At 38.7% G+C, this 20,056-nt stretch overlaps 1 protein-coding gene across 2 annotated transcripts in view; it reads right to left on the bottom strand.

Moving 5' to 3' along the window:
- LOC149151548 (DNA polymerase eta-like) overlaps window positions 1–20,056 on the bottom strand; it is a 492,067-nt gene that overhangs the window by 370,374 nt on the left and 101,637 nt on the right. For both annotated transcript variants that reach the window (XM_089439884.1, XM_089439885.1), the window contains exon 2: window positions 12,850–12,927. In XM_089439884.1, coding sequence (XP_089296010.1) covers window positions 12,850–12,927 — 78 coding nt within the window. The remainder of the gene's footprint in view (window positions 1–12,849; window positions 12,928–20,056) is intronic.

Below are 20,056 nucleotides of genomic sequence, written 5' to 3'. Positions count from 1 at the left end.
CCCGCTGCGTCCGTCCCATACACCCACCGTCGACCAGCCATTAAAGATTGTTGTCCGCGTCCCCCGTCCCCACTGCGTCCGTTCCATACACCCCAGCTTGCGCTAATATTCGACATTTTTTTGAATAGTCAAGGGGTTACGTTAATCAACGTGACTGTTCAAAAGTTAATGATATATAAAATATATATATATATATATATATATATATATATATATATATATATATATATATATATATCATATTTTAATTTATATATATAATATATATAATTTAATTAAAAGTTATATAATTTATAACTTTAATTTATATATATATATAAGGTTAATAATTATAAATTATAATTATTATAATTTATAATTAAAAAAAATTAATTAAATTAAATTATTAAATTAATTTAATTTAATTATTTAAAAAAAATTATTAAGTAAATTAAATTATTAAATTAATTTAATTTAATTTAAAAAAAATTAATTAATTTAATTAATTTAATTTAATTATTTAAAAAAAAAACAACTTAAGCTGGCAGATAAATACACGCCCCCGCAAACCCGCTCAATGTCGACAATGACAATGGCGGATTTCCAGAAAAAATTGGTTGACGCAGAGCATAAGATAAATAACAACCACGACGAGGTCAATAAAAGATTAAATGAAGTCGAGAGCAAGCTTGGGGAGCAAGCAGACAAAATCAAAAATCTTCAAAATACGACGAATCGAATAGAAATAAAGATGGAAAATTAGCATGTCCAGACAGAAGCAGGGATCAGAGAGGTCTTAACAATGCTGAAAAGTCTGTGTAAAAGGTTGAATTGTACACCCGAACAACTACTAAAAGAAGGTGAAGAGAATCAAGAACACATCTCGTCAGATTCAACTAAGTCCACAGACTCTCATGACAAAGTTGAATCCCCACAAAAATCAGCGACACCCCACCAAGAAGAGAGTAACACAGCCTTTACAAACAAGCAACTCTGGGATAACTTTACCAATCAACACCCTTTTTTCGCTTGACCAGTAGCAACATACCAGCGACGGGCAAAAGTCGAGATGCCTAAATTCGATGGAAACGAAAAAAACAATGTTGCATGGATAAATAAAGCAGAAGAATACTTTGAGATATATGACATCAATGACGATGACGAAAAGCTCAGGCATGCATCCATGAAAATGGAAGGAGAAGCATATAACTGGTATATGTGGTGGAAAAAGACAACACATGTCATTAGCTGGAGGAAATTTAAAGATGCATTCTTCAAAAGATTCCAAGGTGTAAAGGAAGAAGAGTTCTTTTCAAAACTCATCAAACTACGACAAAAAGGAAGTGTCGACGAATACACTCAAGAATGGGAGACCTTAGTAACACGAGTACCTGGGTTATCAGAATCTCGTCTAATTCAGTCATACATCTCGGGACTCAAAACCCATTTACAAGCAGAACTTGAGATGCATGACATTACATCTATAGAAATAGCAAGACGAAAAGCAAAAACAGCGGAAAAGAAATCCAAACCAATATTTTGGTCAACAGCGGAAAAAGCTTATGCAAGACGAAGGATACCCCAGTATGTGGACTCAAATAATACAAGATATGTTCCACCACATCGTCGTGAAGATGAAAAATCTAATGTGGAAATGCAAAGGATAAAAGAGGGTAAATGTAAACGCTGTGGTGAGAAGTGGGACCCCAAACATAGATGTGCTAAAGGAAAAGAACCAAGGAACCTATATAATTGTGAAGCAACCAATGATTCAAACAGTGAAGATTATGACATAGAAGACACAGAAGACGTCCCAAAATTCTCGCCAGAATTAGATGATGGAAGTATTCCACAAGTGTCATTATCAGCTATGACAGGTATATCACAACCTCAGACCTTAAAGTTAAAAGGACACATAAAGAAGAACAACGTAGTGGTTCTCGTCGACTCTGGAAGCACACACAATTTTTTAGATGCAGCCGTGGCAAAGAGACTCAATATCTTTTCATTTCCCTTACCAAACATGAAAGTGATGGTAGCTAATGGTAAGAAGATTGAAAAGGTAGGGAAATGCCATAAGGTCAATTTGCAAATTCAAGACTTTAATCTAGAGTCTCCATTCTTCACGGTACCGTTAGGAGGAGTAGATGTAGTCTTAGGTATCCAATGGTTACGAACTTTAGGTACTTATGCCACCAACCATCAAGTACAATTTATAAAATTCAAATGGGGAGGTCAGAAGTACAAGCTACACGGATTCCAAGCACCAGAAAATCAAGTTGTATCATCATCTCAGATGATGAAGCTGAGTCGAAGAAGAGCACCTGCTTATGCAATACAATGTCACCAATTAGAAATGTTATTTGCAAATATGACCAGAGAAGAGTCACCAGAGATACAAGATCTGATTCGGAAGCACGAAAAAGTATCTCAAGACCTATCTATGAAGATGCCGCCTAATAGGGAAATTGAGCATACAATAGAAGTCAAGGCAGAGTCAGACCCTGTCAACATCAAGCCATACCGATATCCACATCACCAAAAAACGGAACTTGAGAGATTAATCCAAGACCTTTTAAAGTGTGCGACCTTGATCATCTTAGAATATCTGATCAAGTGGAAGGACTTACCCGAAGAAGACGCCTTCTGGGAGAATGAATCATTCTTCAACAATATCCGTCGTTACTTATGCTTTGAGGACAAAGCATTCTTTTGAGAGGAAGGCAATGTTATGTATAAAATTAGTTAACTTAGGGTTACTATTTAGTTTTTATTTTAATTAGACGAAAGGGCACGATCATAAGATCATGCCCTTTCCCAAAGGGTGTCCATGGCGGTATATAAGCCAGGCACCCGCAATTGTAATGGCATCATCTGTAATTCATCCTTTTTAAATAAATATTTATATATAAATTTCTGCATATATCTTAAGTTTTCTGCTTCAGTATGACCAATATTACTTTCAGAATATACTTCTCTATAATATATGTACAGAATTTATCAATTCTTCTATTGAGTACCAACCTAGAGTTCTATGGTTGAAAATGTCTCTGCTCTACCGTGACTCTTGCTCCCACTGCGTTACCAAAACGACCAAAACCTCCCTACCAAACTGAGCACAACTTCAGTACCCAGCTCCAAAGTACTTCAAATTCGAGGTACTCTGGCCCCCGTGCCCAAAACTTCAAGAACAATTGAGCTCAAAATGCCTTCTATCAGTAACACTGTGAGAATTTCCTACTGTCTCTCTGTCAATTTCCCCAAAATTCCTCCTCCGTGTTATGGCCTTCTTCATTTCCTTATATGTTTAATTTCATCGTCTCTTAAACTCCTTGTTGCATGCCTCCTTCCTCCACCGCTTCCTTACTTCCCTTTTTTGTCATTCTCCTACTATCTTCTCGACCCTTCTTTCTTTTAGATGCAGTCCTATTTATTTTAATTTAAATGAATCACTTTTAGGACTTTGGCAATATTTTATTAACTTTTAATTTATAATTTAATTAAATTGTTTTGTTCATATATTTAAATAAATCACTTTATTTAAACATTTAATTAAATTATTTTATTTAAATGAATTATTCTAAATTAGTTAAATTTTAATTTATATATTCCATTATATATATATATATATATATATATATATATATATGTTATTTAAAATATTAATTATATATAAAGGCGGGACACATATAAATGCCCCAATCGGTATATTTATTATACCCTGGTGAGTTCAAGGACTAATTTCGATAATCAAAATTTTTAATATTAGACAATGGGTATAGTAGTGCAATACATGTGGTTCATGCATATGTAGCTATCATATGGATGTCCCATATGTATGCGAAAATTTACATTCTGTTGGTAATTGTAGGCGGGTCATTACAATTTGGCTCAGTTACATAAGCTAAGAATATAAATGTCATTGTTATAAATGTATATAAGTTACAATTAAGTATATATTTAAATATACTCATTCATGGGCTATGCATGACAACTTAAAATCTATTTATGCTCGAGGGTATATAGGTTTGTATGAATAATAGCTAGATTTCATCCAGGGGTGAGGGAAAAGCCTGATGCCCCTTCCCAATATTCTTACCATTGTGATAAGGGAGGGTCCAAACTCCAAAGGCCTATTGATAGTTGTCATGCACCTAAGAAATTATTTATGTTGCAAAGAATAGATTCCTAACTTATGACATTGTTACCCATCAAAAGTGGGTGACCCCATAGGAGAATATTTCTCCTAGATATCTTTTTAGTCAGCAGCCAGCAGCCCCTGACAGCCACCAGTGTAGTTGATACATTGTGTCATTTGGCCTTCGCTCCCTGCATTAGTCATATGTTCCCCCACCAATCTGTCTAGAGCATATGTTAGATGGTGGGCAATCCAACCCAAAAGTATGTTTTTCATTGTGCAATCGAGTGTTTATGTTTGTTTTTCATCGGCATCATGGGCACGAATTATTGGGTGACTTGGAAGGAGGAAGGGCTTTGACTCTAGTTTTGTTCCCTCACCTTAAATGGGGGGTTAATCCTCAATCCTAGTCCCGTTGCATCTCCCCTATTGACCTATGGTTTTAGGAAGGACACTACTTGGAAAACCCCGATTTTGGTAGTGTGGTCCAGTTCCACATTTTTCACTCCCCTACACACATTACAAGCCCTATTTCATCATTTTCCTTCTCTGGGTCCACATGACCACTGGGTCCACAAGGCACTGGCACTCCCCCTCCCCTTCTCCACATATCTGGGTTAGGCCTAAAAATGTTTCCTCAGAGGTTGATGCAGCTAAAATAACGTTAAAAGCATATCATGGCCACAAGCAAGAAACAAAAGAAAAGAATATTACAAAATGCAAAAGATGGCCAAGACATTTAATATAGCACGTGGGCAAAAGCCAAACATTAGCTCTACCCCTTTATCATGGCCATCACCCTAGTTGGCCCCCATGAGTGCCCCCACATCATTAAAGAACCCATGCACGTCCCATCCCCTGGTGTGCAATGAATTGCCCCACCTAAAGGTGGTATTAACTGCTTCACATCATACACAGGGTGCTCTAATTTTCTAGAGCCCCGAGCAATAATACAAAGAAAAATCAAGCAAAGGAAAAAGGCAAACAGAGGGGTGGAAAAACAAAGATCGGGGTAACTCATGTATCCATGTTTCCTTCCCCCTACATCTATACACCCAATATGTGGACATCCCTCATTATCGTTATCCTTGTACCCATGGCATTTAGCCTTGAGACCTCTGAGACCCCATCCATTTCATCATCATTCATATTTCACCTATCAATTGAAGAATGTAAGGACCTGTCTTTCCCCTTACGGGTGGGAATCACCTAATAGGGTTGTTTATTAGCCACTCCTACCGAGGGAGGCAATACTATTACGAGATCAAAGCCCAAAATTTGGAAAGGAAGCCCAATATGAAATCTCAATGTGTTATTGATTAACAAGCTTGTTTCACTTAGATGCACTAATGAATTATTGTACTTGATGGTGAGGATGCGAGACTGGACATTATATGTAATTGGGAGGTGGTTTCATCATGGGTTGGGCAGTTAATTGCGGCTCAATCCCACCAAGAGGATCATATTGACATCTTTGGTTGAAGTGTTGAGAGCCATGGGACTCTCATCATGTGCAAAGCATCATTTCACACCATTGGCACCTTCAGCACCCTTTGCAGTCCGCTCATTGCCCCAGATTATTCACGAGATGATGCACTTGGACCAGTGTGCCCCAGTTGGATTAGCATTTACCACGTGGTGTGACATCTAATCCAAGGCTCAGAGGAGGTTTGTCTCAACCCCTTGAGGCATGGGAGGGCAAGCACCATTGTCAGAGCCCTCAGTATTGGAGTCATTGTCGCACCGTGCCTGTACAATTTGAGCGACTTAGGGTGGGGGTTGTCACTCTGATCCCCACCCACTCTGTTCTAGTTGTCTCCCAAAAGCAGGCTATGGCGGGTAGTCCCTATAGAAGATGGAAATGAAAGACAAGTTGGCAACCAATGATTCTAGGAGACACGATTGAATGGCCTAGCTACTTGGTTGATTTTAGCACGACTTAAAAATTAGAACCTCAAATATAAAGAAAAATTTTAATAAAAAGTGGATCGGGTGGGGAAATCTTGGATAAAATATCATATTATAGTATTATATGTCAACCAATATTTATTACCACCCCCACCCAATAAAAAGTGGCCAAGGGTGAGGGGAAATACTAATTAAAATGTAATATTATTATATTTTACCTAATATTTCCTATCACTCCCTACCCTAAATATTATATTTTACTCCATATTTCCCCTCACCCCTACTAATTTTATAGTTGAGTTTGTTTACTTTTAAACTTCAAATATAAAGAAAAATTACAATAAGAAGTGGACCAATTGAGGGGAAATATTGGGTAAAATGTAATACACCATATATACACATTCTGTATTCATCCATTCAATGATAGAAACAAAGCATACGAAAAGACATAGGGCTACTAAACAGAACCATCCAAAAGTTTTAGCTTTACATGCTACATGGATTCAACACCATCATTTTCTAAAGCTAATTATGTATCTAAATATAACATCAAACTAAGATGGATCTAGGCTACATTAATTCCCCCCTTAAATAAATTATATTCCACATGAATACCATGGGCCATTTTTTTTATTTATTTAATTTTTATAGTGAAACTTTTATTTTGTTATTTTGTTATTTTTATTTTATTTTCAACGAGTTAAAATGTTTACATTACCTTACATTAAGTACATCTCTACCATATTTTAATTTAATTTTAAGTTTATTTTGACCAAGTCAGAATGTTGACATTACATTACATTATGTTACATTACACATCTCTAGCATACTGGGCTGGAGAGCACCTTTCAGCGCAATAAAAAATGAATAATTTTATTGAAAAAATATTACATTATATTTTAAAATAAAAATATTAGATTCAAAATCTAAAGTCGAAAAAATGTAAACACTAAATTAACTATTTTACTTTAATTATTAGTTCATTTTATTTAATTTTATTTTTATGTATGTAATTCGACTGAGTCAAATGTTAAACAGGATAGGACAGGATATGACATTACAACATCTCTACCATACTGGGCTAGAGAATGCCTCTCAGCACAAAAATCTCTTGCCCTATGTGTGCCCCAAGAGAAAAACCCTAGCTTGTATTTCATTGGCTTGGGGACTTCTTTGCAGGTTGTATGAACTTAGTACTTGGTGAAGTAAATCATAAGAAGCCCTTTCTCCTCCTTGTGTTGATCTTGGGAGTACCTTTGTCCACAATAATTCACAAAACCCTAGATCTTGCACAAGTTCTAGGTCTCTTAGAGGGAGCGAAGTACTTTAAGAAATGTCATATTATCACATAGAGCTTCCCTTGAGAGATCCTACATTATCACCTAACACCATAAACCTTAGAATATCTATCAAGAGGTGATTATCATCCTATTGGGACTCCTCCCATCGGTGAAAGTTTGTAAAGAGCAGGGGACATTGGTTGAGGTGACAGTGGGCCATTGTCCCATTGTTATCACCTAGTCTAGCTCTTTGTCCTATAGGTTTTCGGAGTCTTTCCCTCCTTAGGGCTTGCTAGATTTTGTGGTAACAGACACATTGCCTTGTAGTTTTCCAACAATCAAGCCAATTCGTTCATGTTTTTGTTCATTTACTATTAACCTCTTATAGCATTCCATGATTGACCTATTTTAATTGGTTATAGGATGTTAGAAAATCAGAAAGGCAAAAAGATTTTCTTATCTTGATAGTTGTGATTTCTTTGTATTCTTATTATCTTCTTTTATGTCTTCTTTTATCTTCTTATCATCAAGCAACTACCAAAACATAAATGCATGAAGATCAAAACAACAAGGACACGGGATGTAGGCTCTCAACCAGGGCAAACCCCTCTTCTAGGGAAAAACCCAAAATTCTCTTCTCTTCTTCAAGAACCAAATCAAATGAGACCTCTGTTTTCAAAACCAGCCGACGCGGAACCGACTCGGCCGAGTTGGTTCGAGCCAGGCCAAAAAAAAGTGACCCAGCCTTGGATTCGGTTCGGTCGGCCGAGTTAATACCAAGTCGGCCGAGTTGCCTAACAACTCGGCCGGCTCGATATTAACCCGACCGGGTTAGAGACAGCGGCCCAAAAACCTGTAACTCAGTCATTTTTTTTAATTTTGTTTTTTTGGGGACTCCAAACCTGAATGTGTTTTCTCTATTTTGTCTTTGGGGTCCATTCCCCTCTCCTAAACCCTATTTAACCCACCCAACCCCTCTCATTTTCTCACAGCCATCTCATGCACTTCACTGAGAATTTCAGTGAGAGTTTGTAAGGAGTTGTTGAGTTTGTTTTTGGAGCAACAGTGAGGAGTCTTGGGCAAGCATTGTAGTTGGAGTGAGGAGCTTCTTGGGCAGCCACTTGGAGCAGCATTTGCCATTGAGGAGTTGGTTTCTTGGAGCAAGTTTGAGGAGGCAGTTTGTGCCTGGAGGTATTTTTTTTCACTTGTAAAAATCTGTTTTTGCTTATTAAATTTTATGTGCAAATCTAGAAATCCTAAAGAGTGTTTTTTGTGAAAGAAATGAACATTGAATCAATGTTTTTTTTTCGTTTTTATTTTCAAATTGTTTGCTTTCATTTCCAAGTCAAAAAATGGCACCTAGAGTGAAAGATGCTGCTTGGACATGTGTTGAAATGGTTGATAGTCAAATGCATTGCAAATTTTGCCATAGGAAAATTAAGGAAGGTCCTGGGGGCATTAATAGGCTGAAACAACACTTGGCGGGGATTAGAGGCCAAATTACTCCATGTACCTCACCAGAAATTTGGGAGATTAGGAAGGATTTGTTAGCCAGCTTTGAGAAGTTTAAAGAAGATAAGGCTGGGCAAAAAGAGCTAGAGGCTGAAATTGGGAGGAAGAGGATTATACAACAAATGCTGGCTACCAACCCCAATTTTGATTTTGAGGGCTCTTCCTCTATCCCTTGCACTGATGCATCCAACCCCTTCCGATATGTTCCTCCGTCTTTTCAGTCTATTCAAGAAAAGGGAAAGGGTAAAATGAAAAAGGGTGATATGAATATCAAAAGTTATTTCACTCCCTCCTCTCCATCAGATGCACATGGTCCTCAACCAAGTAGAAATCATTTGCAGCCCACTTTAGATGACTATTGGAAGAAAGAATTGAGGGAGACTGCTTGTGACTACATAGCTAGATGGTGGTATGATGCTGATATCCCCCTCAATGCTTCATGTTCACCATATTATGAGCCTATGTTTGCTGCCATACATGCTGCTGGAAAAGGCTTCAAAGGCCCTACTATGCATGAGCTAAGGGGGTATCGTTTGCATAAAGAAATTACCTCCATTAATGAGTATTTGAAAGATTTCAAGGACTCATGGGCAAGAACAAGATGTACCATCATGTCATATGGATGGACTGATCAAAGAAAACGTACCATCATAAACTTTCTTATCTTCTGCCCACAGGGAACCATGTTTCTGATAAGGTAAAAGATGGACAATTGTTGTTTCAGCGATTGGATGAGGTTGTTGAGGAGGTGGCGGTGGCTAATGTTGTTCAAGTCATCACAAATAATGCCTCTAACTATGTTCTTGCTGGTATATTGTTAGAGGAAAAGCACAAAACCATCTTTTGGACCCCATGTCTGCGCATTGCATTGACCTCATGCTTGAGGATATTGGCAAATTAGATTGGGTCAAAAACACTGTAGATCATGCCAAAAGCATAACAAAATTTATCTACAATCATTCATGGATTTTGAGCCTGATGAGGAAACACACAGGGGGCAGGGATATTATTAGGCCTGCCATCACTAGATTTGCTACTCATTTTTTGACATTGCAATCTATGCTTTCATAACATAGAAACTTGCAAAAGATTTTTTCCAGTGAAGAATGGAATCAAAGCCAGTGGTCTCACAAACTGGAAGGCAAAGAATTGAAAAAGAAAGTTAATGAAGAAATATTTTGGAGAAAGGCAGCAGAGATTGTGAAGCTTGTTGAGCCACTGGTTAAGGTGTTGCGGTTGGTGGATGGGGAAAGATTGGTTATGGGCTTCATTTATGAGGCTATGGATCAAGCAAAGGAGAAAATAAAGAGGGCATACAAGGATAAAGTGGCTAAGTATGGGCCCATTTGGGCAATCATTGATGAAAGATGGAACAATCAACTCCATCGCCCTATACATGCAACTGGGTATTTTTTGAACCCACGGTATCATTATACAGCTAAGGCGACAGGAGCTTTGAAGGGGGATTTCAGAGATGGATTGATTGACTGCATTGATCGCATGATCCCATTGGAGTGTGATCAGCTGGAGATACACCGACAGGCCACAACCTTCAGCAGTGCCTCAAGTACCTTTGGGAAGAACCTAGTAAAGATTGCAAGGGAAGTAGATGAGCCAGGTAAACAAAGATTTTAATTTTCAAATTCTTAATACTTATTTCGTTAAATCAATTATAATTTGAAAGTTGGATATAATTTGTAATTTTGTTGAGCTAACTCATTACACTCCTATTTTTTTTGCATCACAATGGTGGGAGGCTTTTGGTAGCCATTGTCCTGAATTGCAGAGGTTTGCAATTCATATTTTGAGTCAAACTTGCAGTGCTACTGGGTGTGAGCGCAATTGGTCTGTCTTTGAGAGGATTCACACAAAGAAGAGAAATTGTTTGGATCAAAAATGGTTAAATGATCTAGTCTATGTCCAATACAACCTCTGGCTCAAACGCAACCAATTGTTGAACAAAAGCCCTGATTCAGATCCCATTGTGTTGGAAGACATTGATCCAACATCAGATTGGGTAGTGGAGAGTCATCCAGCAGAGTTTGATTCTGATGAGGATCTTGATTTGGATTTACAGGTGGAGGCAACACTCGAACACAATGTCCAGTTGAATGCAAATCCTGATCCACTTGTACCAACCTCAGGGCCAGCCCCAAGTCCTCCAATTGTAGGCACTTCTTCTGTGGAGCCACAACAGAAGCGCATATCTCGTCTATCTCAGCTTGCAGCTGCAGCACAGCCTACTAGTTCTACCACTTCTACAGTTGCAGTTGGAGATAATGATGAGGAGGAGCCATGGGGTCCCCTGTCTGACTCTGATCCAGAGGTTGATCCAGATGATCTTAGCTCCTCTAGCAATAGCCAATGACGCCACTAGCCAGTAGTACTGGTCACAGTTTACTTTTGTTATAGAGGCCATTTCTAGCCTCCTTGGTTATGTGTTTTTGTTTTGATCTCTATATCATCATCATGTATGTATTGGACAATGCACTGGGTGCCATTTTGACATAATGCATATATACATGAGCCTGCTTTGATCATATGTTGTCTTTTATCTATATTCTAATGTTGTGTGTTTGGAAACATGAATGAAAATCTTAAAAAATTATGTTTTTTTATAAAAAAATAAATATTTAATGTATCTTTTACAACGACCGAATCATTGAAATCGAGCCGGCCGAGTCGATGCCGAGTCGAAGTCGGAGTCAACCCTCAACCGAGTCAATGTCGAAGTCGGAGTTTTAAAACAATGAATGAGACAACCAACACCCTTTGACCAAGACAAAGACCTCCTCCAAACCACCAAGTCAGCCTCCAAACAAAGTCCTTCCAAGATGATAAAGGTTTGCTTCAAGTCAATGAAAGTCAATCCTCTTCAATATTGCATCAAACACAGATTTCCGCCTCCTACATCAAAATTTCGACCTCTACTGAAGACCTACAATTTTCAGCCCTGCTACTCGCACTCCTGCTTCAGATTCCTTCGCACATGTGTCAGAAATAGCAATTTTTTTGTTTCTTTCTTCTTCGCTTGGACTCCTTTCTTGTAAAGATTAAGACCTTTTTCTTTCTTTCTCGCACTTCTTTTTCGCGTCAGATTGCAGATCGAATTCCTTGGATGGATGGGATCACAATAGGTCGAATGCACTTCTATATATAGTCTCTTCAAGGTGGTCGAATCCCTTCAATGAGGCCAACTTGTCTTCTTTTGAGGCCGACTTGGTGGAGGAGTGACAAGTGACACCTTTTACATAAAAAATAATTTTCTTCTTTGATACAATGAGCCCAAAAAGGATCTAATACATAATGACAAGGACAATGACTCAAAACACAAACCCTAGAAGCACTCAATGGGTGCTTTGACCTAGAAACAAAATAAATAAAGCATGAAACTCATGCTTATAAATCATTTTTCTTTGACAATAATTCTATTTTTCTTTCTTTTGACAAATACATAAGAATTACAGTAGATAACCATTATGAAGACCAATACTTGTTACATTTCTCAACACAGGATATAGAATCCTTACAACTATGTCTAGTGTTATATGGTAAATATTTTAATCCTGAACTCGCAATACATTGGTATTATATGATCAGTATTGTGTCTCTAAACATGATCATACTAAATTCATCACAAAAAGAAGACATTTCTCAACACAGGATATAGAATCCTAACAACTATGTCTAGTGTTATATGGTAAATATTTTAAACCTAAACTCACAATACATTGGTGTTCTATGATCAGTATTATGTCTCTAAATATGATCACACTAAATTCATCACAACAAAGAAGCCATCTCCAATGTGGTTTATAAAGAAAAGTTTATCCCTCTCCCAATAATAGCTATAGAAAGGAAATCACGCCAAAACATTGGATAAGATGACAAACTTTAAACATCACGGAAACATCGCCACCTCTTCTCTTGACTGTATGCCAGTTCTAGGAAACTTCAAGAGAAATTTTCACTACTCATAAGTATGGGTTGCAAAGGAAGAACACAGGTTTCTCAAAAAGGAGAGTAAGGCACCTGTGTAATTCCAACTGGTTGATCTTTCAGCTGAGGTTGTCTTAATATTTCAGCCTGTGCATAAAAACAATCCACATCCTGCAGACAAAAGCATGCAAAACTTCATTAACAAAACAGAAAGATTGTATGTCAACAAGCAATCGTTGGCCTCATAATTGTCTTTTTCAGTAACCATTGGAGGCATTTATTTAGGGACCACCAGTCGACAAACAGATTAACCTCTTTTTAATGTCTAGCATCAGAGTGTATAATGAGCAGCCTTCAAAATATTGGAGCATTCTGATAAAGCCCAACCATGTGATAACAAAGGACATATTTCCCAAAACTTATGCAATTACTTGGGCTAGGTTGCACCCCAGATTAGACATTTAAAATTTTATCTTTAGCTCTTGAAAATAAACTTCATATTTTTAAACACCTTAAAATCATAAAAAATGCAAAATATCACTGCATTCATGAGATCCGTTGTTAAAAGCAGTTCCGAGAATAGAATATGATGCAGTTTCTCATAAGTGGCCCATGCAAATTATATTTATACGTGGAAAGCATTAGTAGTTGAGGTGAATCACTAAATAAGAAATCCTCTGTTACCATGAAAAGTTATATTAAATCTCAACAAAAAATAAGGGTCAGCTGTTTATGGTTTGACACCAGTTGTAATTTACCAATATGTCTACAATTTACAGCCAATGTTATTGCAACCAAACGAGTGATTGAACCGGAAAACCCTCCGAACGGAGAACCGGTTAAAAAACCAGACCAAAAAACCAGTTGCCCAACAACACATAAAATATTCAAATTTTAAAAAAAACATATATATTCATGTGCATCCATATGAATCCAAACCATTTATACACAAATATGCAAAAATTATCATTTATATGGCAAATAAGAGTGCATATAACCAAAATAGCACTTAGTGAAATACATTTTTGAACCAAAATTACATCAACAAAGAGGCTCTAGATGGCCGCTAGTATCAAAAAAAAAATCATGCTACACAAATACCTACATATCATCAAAATCATTGCCTATATTGGAATCGTCATCATCATAAAAACTTCACCTGTCAAATTGAGATTTTGTTTGAGTGATGGGTACATTCTACTAGGATCATGATAAAGGAGTTCAATAGAAAACGCCACTAACACCAAGGTACATAGAGGGATTGGTTCTCTTGATTAAATGCTAGTTCTATACCCTGGTACACGACAGAATCCAATGAAAACATTGCAATCCCCCAAATCTTGAAGATTGTTAAGTATGCTGGATTTTGAATGAGATCTAGAATTCTACTTTCTCCATATTAAGTCCAAAAAAGTCAAAACCACTCTCAAACATCTTGAGTAAGAAATAATGTAATGTTAAAAACTTAAGTAAAAGAATGAATGTCATCCTTTTACTTTAAAAATTTAACATTACCATTAAATGCATAGCAATAGTAGGGCCATAGGCTTGAATTAGGCTGCCCCACTCAAAAATACTTCTTTTTTAAATTGCATTTGGAACGTCCTTGGACACATTGTATGGAAACATCTGGTTCGGTACAAAACCGGCCAATTCAGTGAAAAAAGGTCGGTTCGATACCGAACCGGCCATTTTCAATTCCAGATCTCGAACCGGACCAGTTTGTCCCCCAGACCAGTCGAACCGACCGGTTCTACCGGTTCTGGTTTGGTTCCAATAACACTGCTTATAGGAGAAGCTATTGAAGCAAAGATGTATCTAACAAACTTTTAGAGAAACCCAATGATTATAAGCTTTAGCAGTTTCCAATTCTTCAATGATTCAGTTAAGATGAACAATGCAAAGAAATAATTTCAACAAATTTCCAAGAACCAGTCACACTAGCCATGTTCCTAACAAGTTGGCGTGGTTCAAGAATGAAAATCAGAAAAAGTTACCAGCAATGTAAGGCGGTTGTAAAAGAACTCAGATATTTTAGGAAATAGCAGAGGATGTTCTGAAGGGGTGATTGCAAATGTATCCTTTGATGCTCGATGCAGTCATGCCTGGCAATAAGTGAAATGTATTTCCAACAACCAAATCCAATGTCCATTGTTACCGCTCATATTGTATGAACGTTAAAGTTGTGGTTTTCATCACAGTGAATGGGTTTGGAACATTGTGCCTATGGAGTTTTGATGGATTGTGGTATACACCTTCACAATATTTGATTGGGTTGGTGTTTTGGATTGGAGAAGCCTCACTCTTCTACGTGGGATTGTCATATTTGATGGGTCATATTGCATGCCTTTGTTTGATGGATCACCCTCTCAGCATATATTTGGTGATGATGCTTGCTTGCTACCCCACATGATCATGGTGTTTTTCTTGGTATACTTGTTATACTTGTTATGTTTTTTGCTCATGTATGATACTTCTAAACCTCCAAGGGTTTGGATAGTGGCAGTATGAAATTTGACATGGCCTACTTCTAGTGAATGGCAGTTAGTGATTTAAGGGTATTGTTATGGATGCACATACTCTTTTCAGCACTTTCCATATGGCATGTCCAACCATTAGCAAGGGTGGGTGCACAGTGTCTAGGGAAGAGTATGTTCTAAGTACACATGTTAAATTGACCCCCTTAGAGCACATCACCATGGTGAGAGTTTGTGGATTCATGGACATTGTTATGGATGCACATGCTCTTTGTTAATTTTTGTAGCATCGGATGTGGTCTAGCCACAAAACTTTGTGGAGAGGCTAGAATACCTGTATTCTCCAAAACCCAGAAATCATTTCTGGAAATTCCACATAGAGACGACTTCATTAAAATAATTAATCTTTTTTTAATAGTACCTAAGTCTAAACTTGGGAAAACTGATTAATTAAAGAGTATTAATTAAATCATGGTGAGAATCTTCTAGAAGAAGACATGGATCGATTTCTAGTTAATCTTAGCCATCGATTATATTTTAATCTTGGTCGTTGAAGCCTCAACGAGAGATTATAAAAGAAATTCGATGGGGGTTGGAGAACACACTTGAGAAGCAAGGAATACGATATTGCTAGGAAATCGAACTCTAGAGTAGCAGTTGTGTGTTTCCGTAGGCGATTCAGTGGTTTCGAAGCAGTGAGAGAGGGGCAAGGATAGTAAGGCCCGAAGCAAGTTTTTCCAATCAAGTGAGAACATAGCAGAGAGACATCGTACTCCACAGAGAGGCTGACGCAGTGCAGAGAGGCAGCGTAAAGCTTCAGAGGGAGATCCGTATTTTGCTGAGGAGAAGTCGAGATCCAGTGGCAGCAGTCGGAGTGGGAGCTCGGAGGCCAGAAGATCGAGTTTCCGGAAGAGCAGTTGATCAACAGAGTGAGAGTGACGCTAGTCTGAGATGGGTGACACAGATCTGCATAGAGTGACACAAAGGCAACGAAGAGACAACAAGGAGCAACTCATCCTGAGCTAAGGTCAGTGTCGGATCACCAGTGGAAGTGAGATTTTTCTCACTCGATTTCTGTCAATCATTTTCTCTGTATGGAAAGCTAGATTTGAGCTTCCATAGATTTGTACTCAGATTTACTACTGCATAATAATAAAATCCTTAGTTGTTGCACCGGTTTTCCCAAGTTGGGTTTTTCCGAGGACATTGGTCCAAAATAACAGTGTTTTATTGTGTGTGTGCGTCTATTCTTCCAGTGTTTTTATTTCTTCCGCAGTATTATTTGTGAAGGTTGCAGTGTATTAGTTTCGATATTTACCGTAGGATGCAGTAAATAATTTGTTCAAGTTTATTCAACAAATAAAAGAAACTTAATCAATTGCTACGGTAGGATTTGGGGTCACCGAATTTTCACATGGTATCAGAGCATAGATCGTAAGCTGGAGAGCTCAGCGCAGAAGGAAGGAGGCAATTGGAATCTCTGTAGAGGCAACAGTTTGAAACCCTTAGAGGTAGCACAGTCCCTTGGGCCAAGAGGGTTAGTTTTTGAGGAAATTTATTTCTTTAAGAGAGTCGACAGAGAAACTAAAATTCCAGATCAAAGATTGTTAGAGGCAGAGTGAGTAGCAACAGTTTCCTTGCAGAGCAGATCTTCAGTTGGGACACGATATTTTGTAGCAGTTTGCTAGTACAAAATAGCGTCAGGAGGAAGGAAGAGCACACACTGAGAGAATTCTTTCCTCAGGGGACTTCTAGCCTAGAAGTTCGAATTTTCCTAGTAGAGTGTGTTAAATTTCTAACTCCAGAAGGGAATGTGAATAGCTAGGCAACAACTCCACAGAGGAGAAGAGGAGGAATTCGACATATTTTGGAGAGATGGCATCAGCAAGGTTGAGAGACCAGGATCGATTAGAGAGAGCCTCCAACTATGTGATCTAGAAGGCTAGAATTTTTTGTCTTCTAGATGAACATGATCTCAAGACTTATATCGATAGTGTGGTAGTTGTACCCACAGATGCAGATCCACTTAAGAAGTACAACAAGAAGATGGCGAAAGCAAAGAGACTGATTCTCAATGGGGTTCGAGATCACGTGTCATCTCACATAGCTGGCAAAGATATTGCCCGGCAGATGTGGAAGGCACTTGCTACGTTGTAGGAAGGATCTTCCAAGCAACGGAAGAGATATATTGAGGAGAAGCTAAAATGTACGAGGATGCAGAAAGGGGAGCGTATAGACCCCTTCCTTACTAGGCTTTAGGATGTCTGGGACCAGCTGTCTTCAGTAAGGTCAACACCCCAGATTACAGAAATGGTGCAGTTAGCTCTGAACAACATTTCCAAAGAATGGCAAGTTTTCATCCAGAGTATCCTGGGTAGAGAAAAACTACCAGATTAGGATCATATGTGGGTTGATCTGCAACAGGAGATGAGGTGAGATTTGGTGAAGAGCACCATCAATGGTAGCAATAGCAGTAGTGAGACAAAGCAAGTAAAGGAAGACGAGAATTCATTTGGAGCAGCGCATGAGGAAGGCCATTTCCAAAATGAAATGCTTCAGATGTGGTGTGCTTGGCCACTACAACACTCAATGTCCTCTCAGAAATAAGGACAAAGAGGAGAAGTAGGATCAGCAGGCTGCATCCGCAGAGATCGACAGGCTGTCCTCCAGATTGGAGGAAGAGTTTGCAGAGCCAACAGCAGCACAGATGCAACGCTTATCAGAGTTGCGCTATAGTTGGTGGGCAGCAGAGCCAGACATCATCAACATGACAAGCGGTGGTGCAGAAACAGGGTGTTGCTTCAGTAGGTTGCAATGCTAGAACACATTCCTCGCTAAGAGGGAGTGTTAGTTTTTGTAGCATCGGATGTGTTCTAGCCACGAAACTTTGTGGAAAGGCCAGAACACATGTATTCTCCAAAACCCAGAAATCGTTTCTGGAAATTCCACCTAGACATGACTTAATTAAAATAGTTAATCATTTTTTAATGGTACCTAAGTCTAAACTTGGGAAAATTGATTAATTAAGGGAATTAATTAAGTCATGGAGAGAATCTTCTAGGATAAGACATAGATTGATTTCTAGTTAATCTTAGCCATCAATTATGTTTTAATCTTGGTCGTTGAAGCCTCAACGAGAGATTATAAGAAGAAATTCGATGGGGGTTGGAGAACACACTTGAGGAGCAAGGAATTCGATATTGTTGGGAAATCGAACTCCAGAGTAGCAGTTGTGTGTTGCCGGAGGTGATTCAGTAGTTTCAAAGCAATGAGATGTTGAATTGGGGTAGCATCGAATGTGCTCTAGCCATGAAATTTGGTGGAGAGGCTAAGGCACATGAGATCTCCAATACCCAGAAAGGGTTTGGGCAGATTCTAAACAGTTTGGGAGATATTAAAATAATTAATATTTTTAATGGAGTCCCTAAGTCTAAACTTAGGGAAATTAAAATATTAATGTAAATTAATATAAAATTGTGTTAGAATGGTCCAAAAGTCATGGATCAAGCCAGATCTAATCTTAGCCGTTGATTAGGGACTTAATCTCGGCCGTTGATTTGTCAACAAGAAAAGTATAAGAGGAGGCTTGAGGGTCAGTTGGAGTATACACCAAGAGATCAAGATTTCGACTTTTTGGGGTTGGGTTTGCTGAGAAAGTTAAGAGAGTGATCAAGAGTTGCAACTAAGGGGCAGTGAATACAAAAGCAGAGAGGCAGAGATAGTGTCGGGAGGATCAACGCAGCAGCCAAGAAAGCTGATGCAGAGGGCAGAAGCCGAAACTACCGGGAACTGCCGGGAAAGCTGAAGCAAAGGGCAGAAGAGGCTGACACAGTCCCTAGAGGCTGACGCTGGGGTTTTTCGTGGGGCAGATTGGAGCTAAGGAGCTATCGGAGTGTTTATCTGGGGTTTCAGCCAAAGCATCTGTCTCCGAAGGAGGGGTACTACTACCAAGATTATTCTCTATTGGGTGAGCGGATTTTGGCACCCATATTGTATTCAGAAACTGCATAATAATAAAACCCTTAGATAGCTGCCCCAATTTCCCCACATTGGGTTTTTCCAGGGACATTGGTCCAAAAACAACAGTGTCGCTTGTGTGCTTTAAGTTGATGATCTATAATGTGTTGAGCATGTACTTGTATTTATTTCCAGTATTTACATGGTAAATAACTTGTTAATTAACAGAACAAGTAGGTAGGAATAAATCAGAAAGTGCGTGAAGGGTTTCTAACGGGTTAGACTTACAAAATTCCAACATGGTATCAGAGCGTGGTTGCAAATCACAGGAGAAATGAGGACATCAACCGAGCAGAGCAGCAATAGGAGAAAACAATTGTCCCGAGTGACAGAAGTTGTTCCTAGCAAAGAAGCAACAAGGAAGGGGTGACACAGTGCCTGCATCATCAAGTTTGAGCCAGGAAGAGGATCAGCATAGTAGCAAAGGGGAGCAGACTCGACCTACGCAGTGCCCGGTCATCTTTCTTAGTCAGGAAGGATTGACGCCCGTGGCCAAGAGGTGCAAATTTTGCTAGTGCCGGGATTTCGCAGAGCCTAGAAGCTCTAACCTTCAGTTTGCTGGGGCTTAGGAGGTTGTGGGTAAGTTGCAGTTGGGTTTGCTGAGAAAGTTGAGAGAGTGATCAAGAGTTGCAACTAAGGGGCAACGAATACAGAAGCAGAGAGGCAGAGATAGTGTCGAGAGGATCAACGCAGCAGCAAGGAAAGTTGATGCAAAGGGCAGAAGCCGAAACTGCTGAGAACGCTGACACAGAGGGCAGAAGCCAGAACTGCCAGGAAAGCTGACGCATAGGGCAGAAGCCACAACT

The sequence above is a fragment of the Pinus tabuliformis genome, chromosome 9 (genome assembly GCF_031772625.1).
Source record: "Pinus tabuliformis cultivar Carrire ecotype Pingquan chromosome 9, CPIR1, whole genome shotgun sequence".
Lineage (NCBI taxonomy): Eukaryota > Viridiplantae > Streptophyta > Pinopsida > Pinales > Pinaceae > Pinus > Pinus tabuliformis.
Note: the sequence above shows the minus strand (reverse complement) of the source record. Positions and strands in the feature narration are given on the sequence as shown.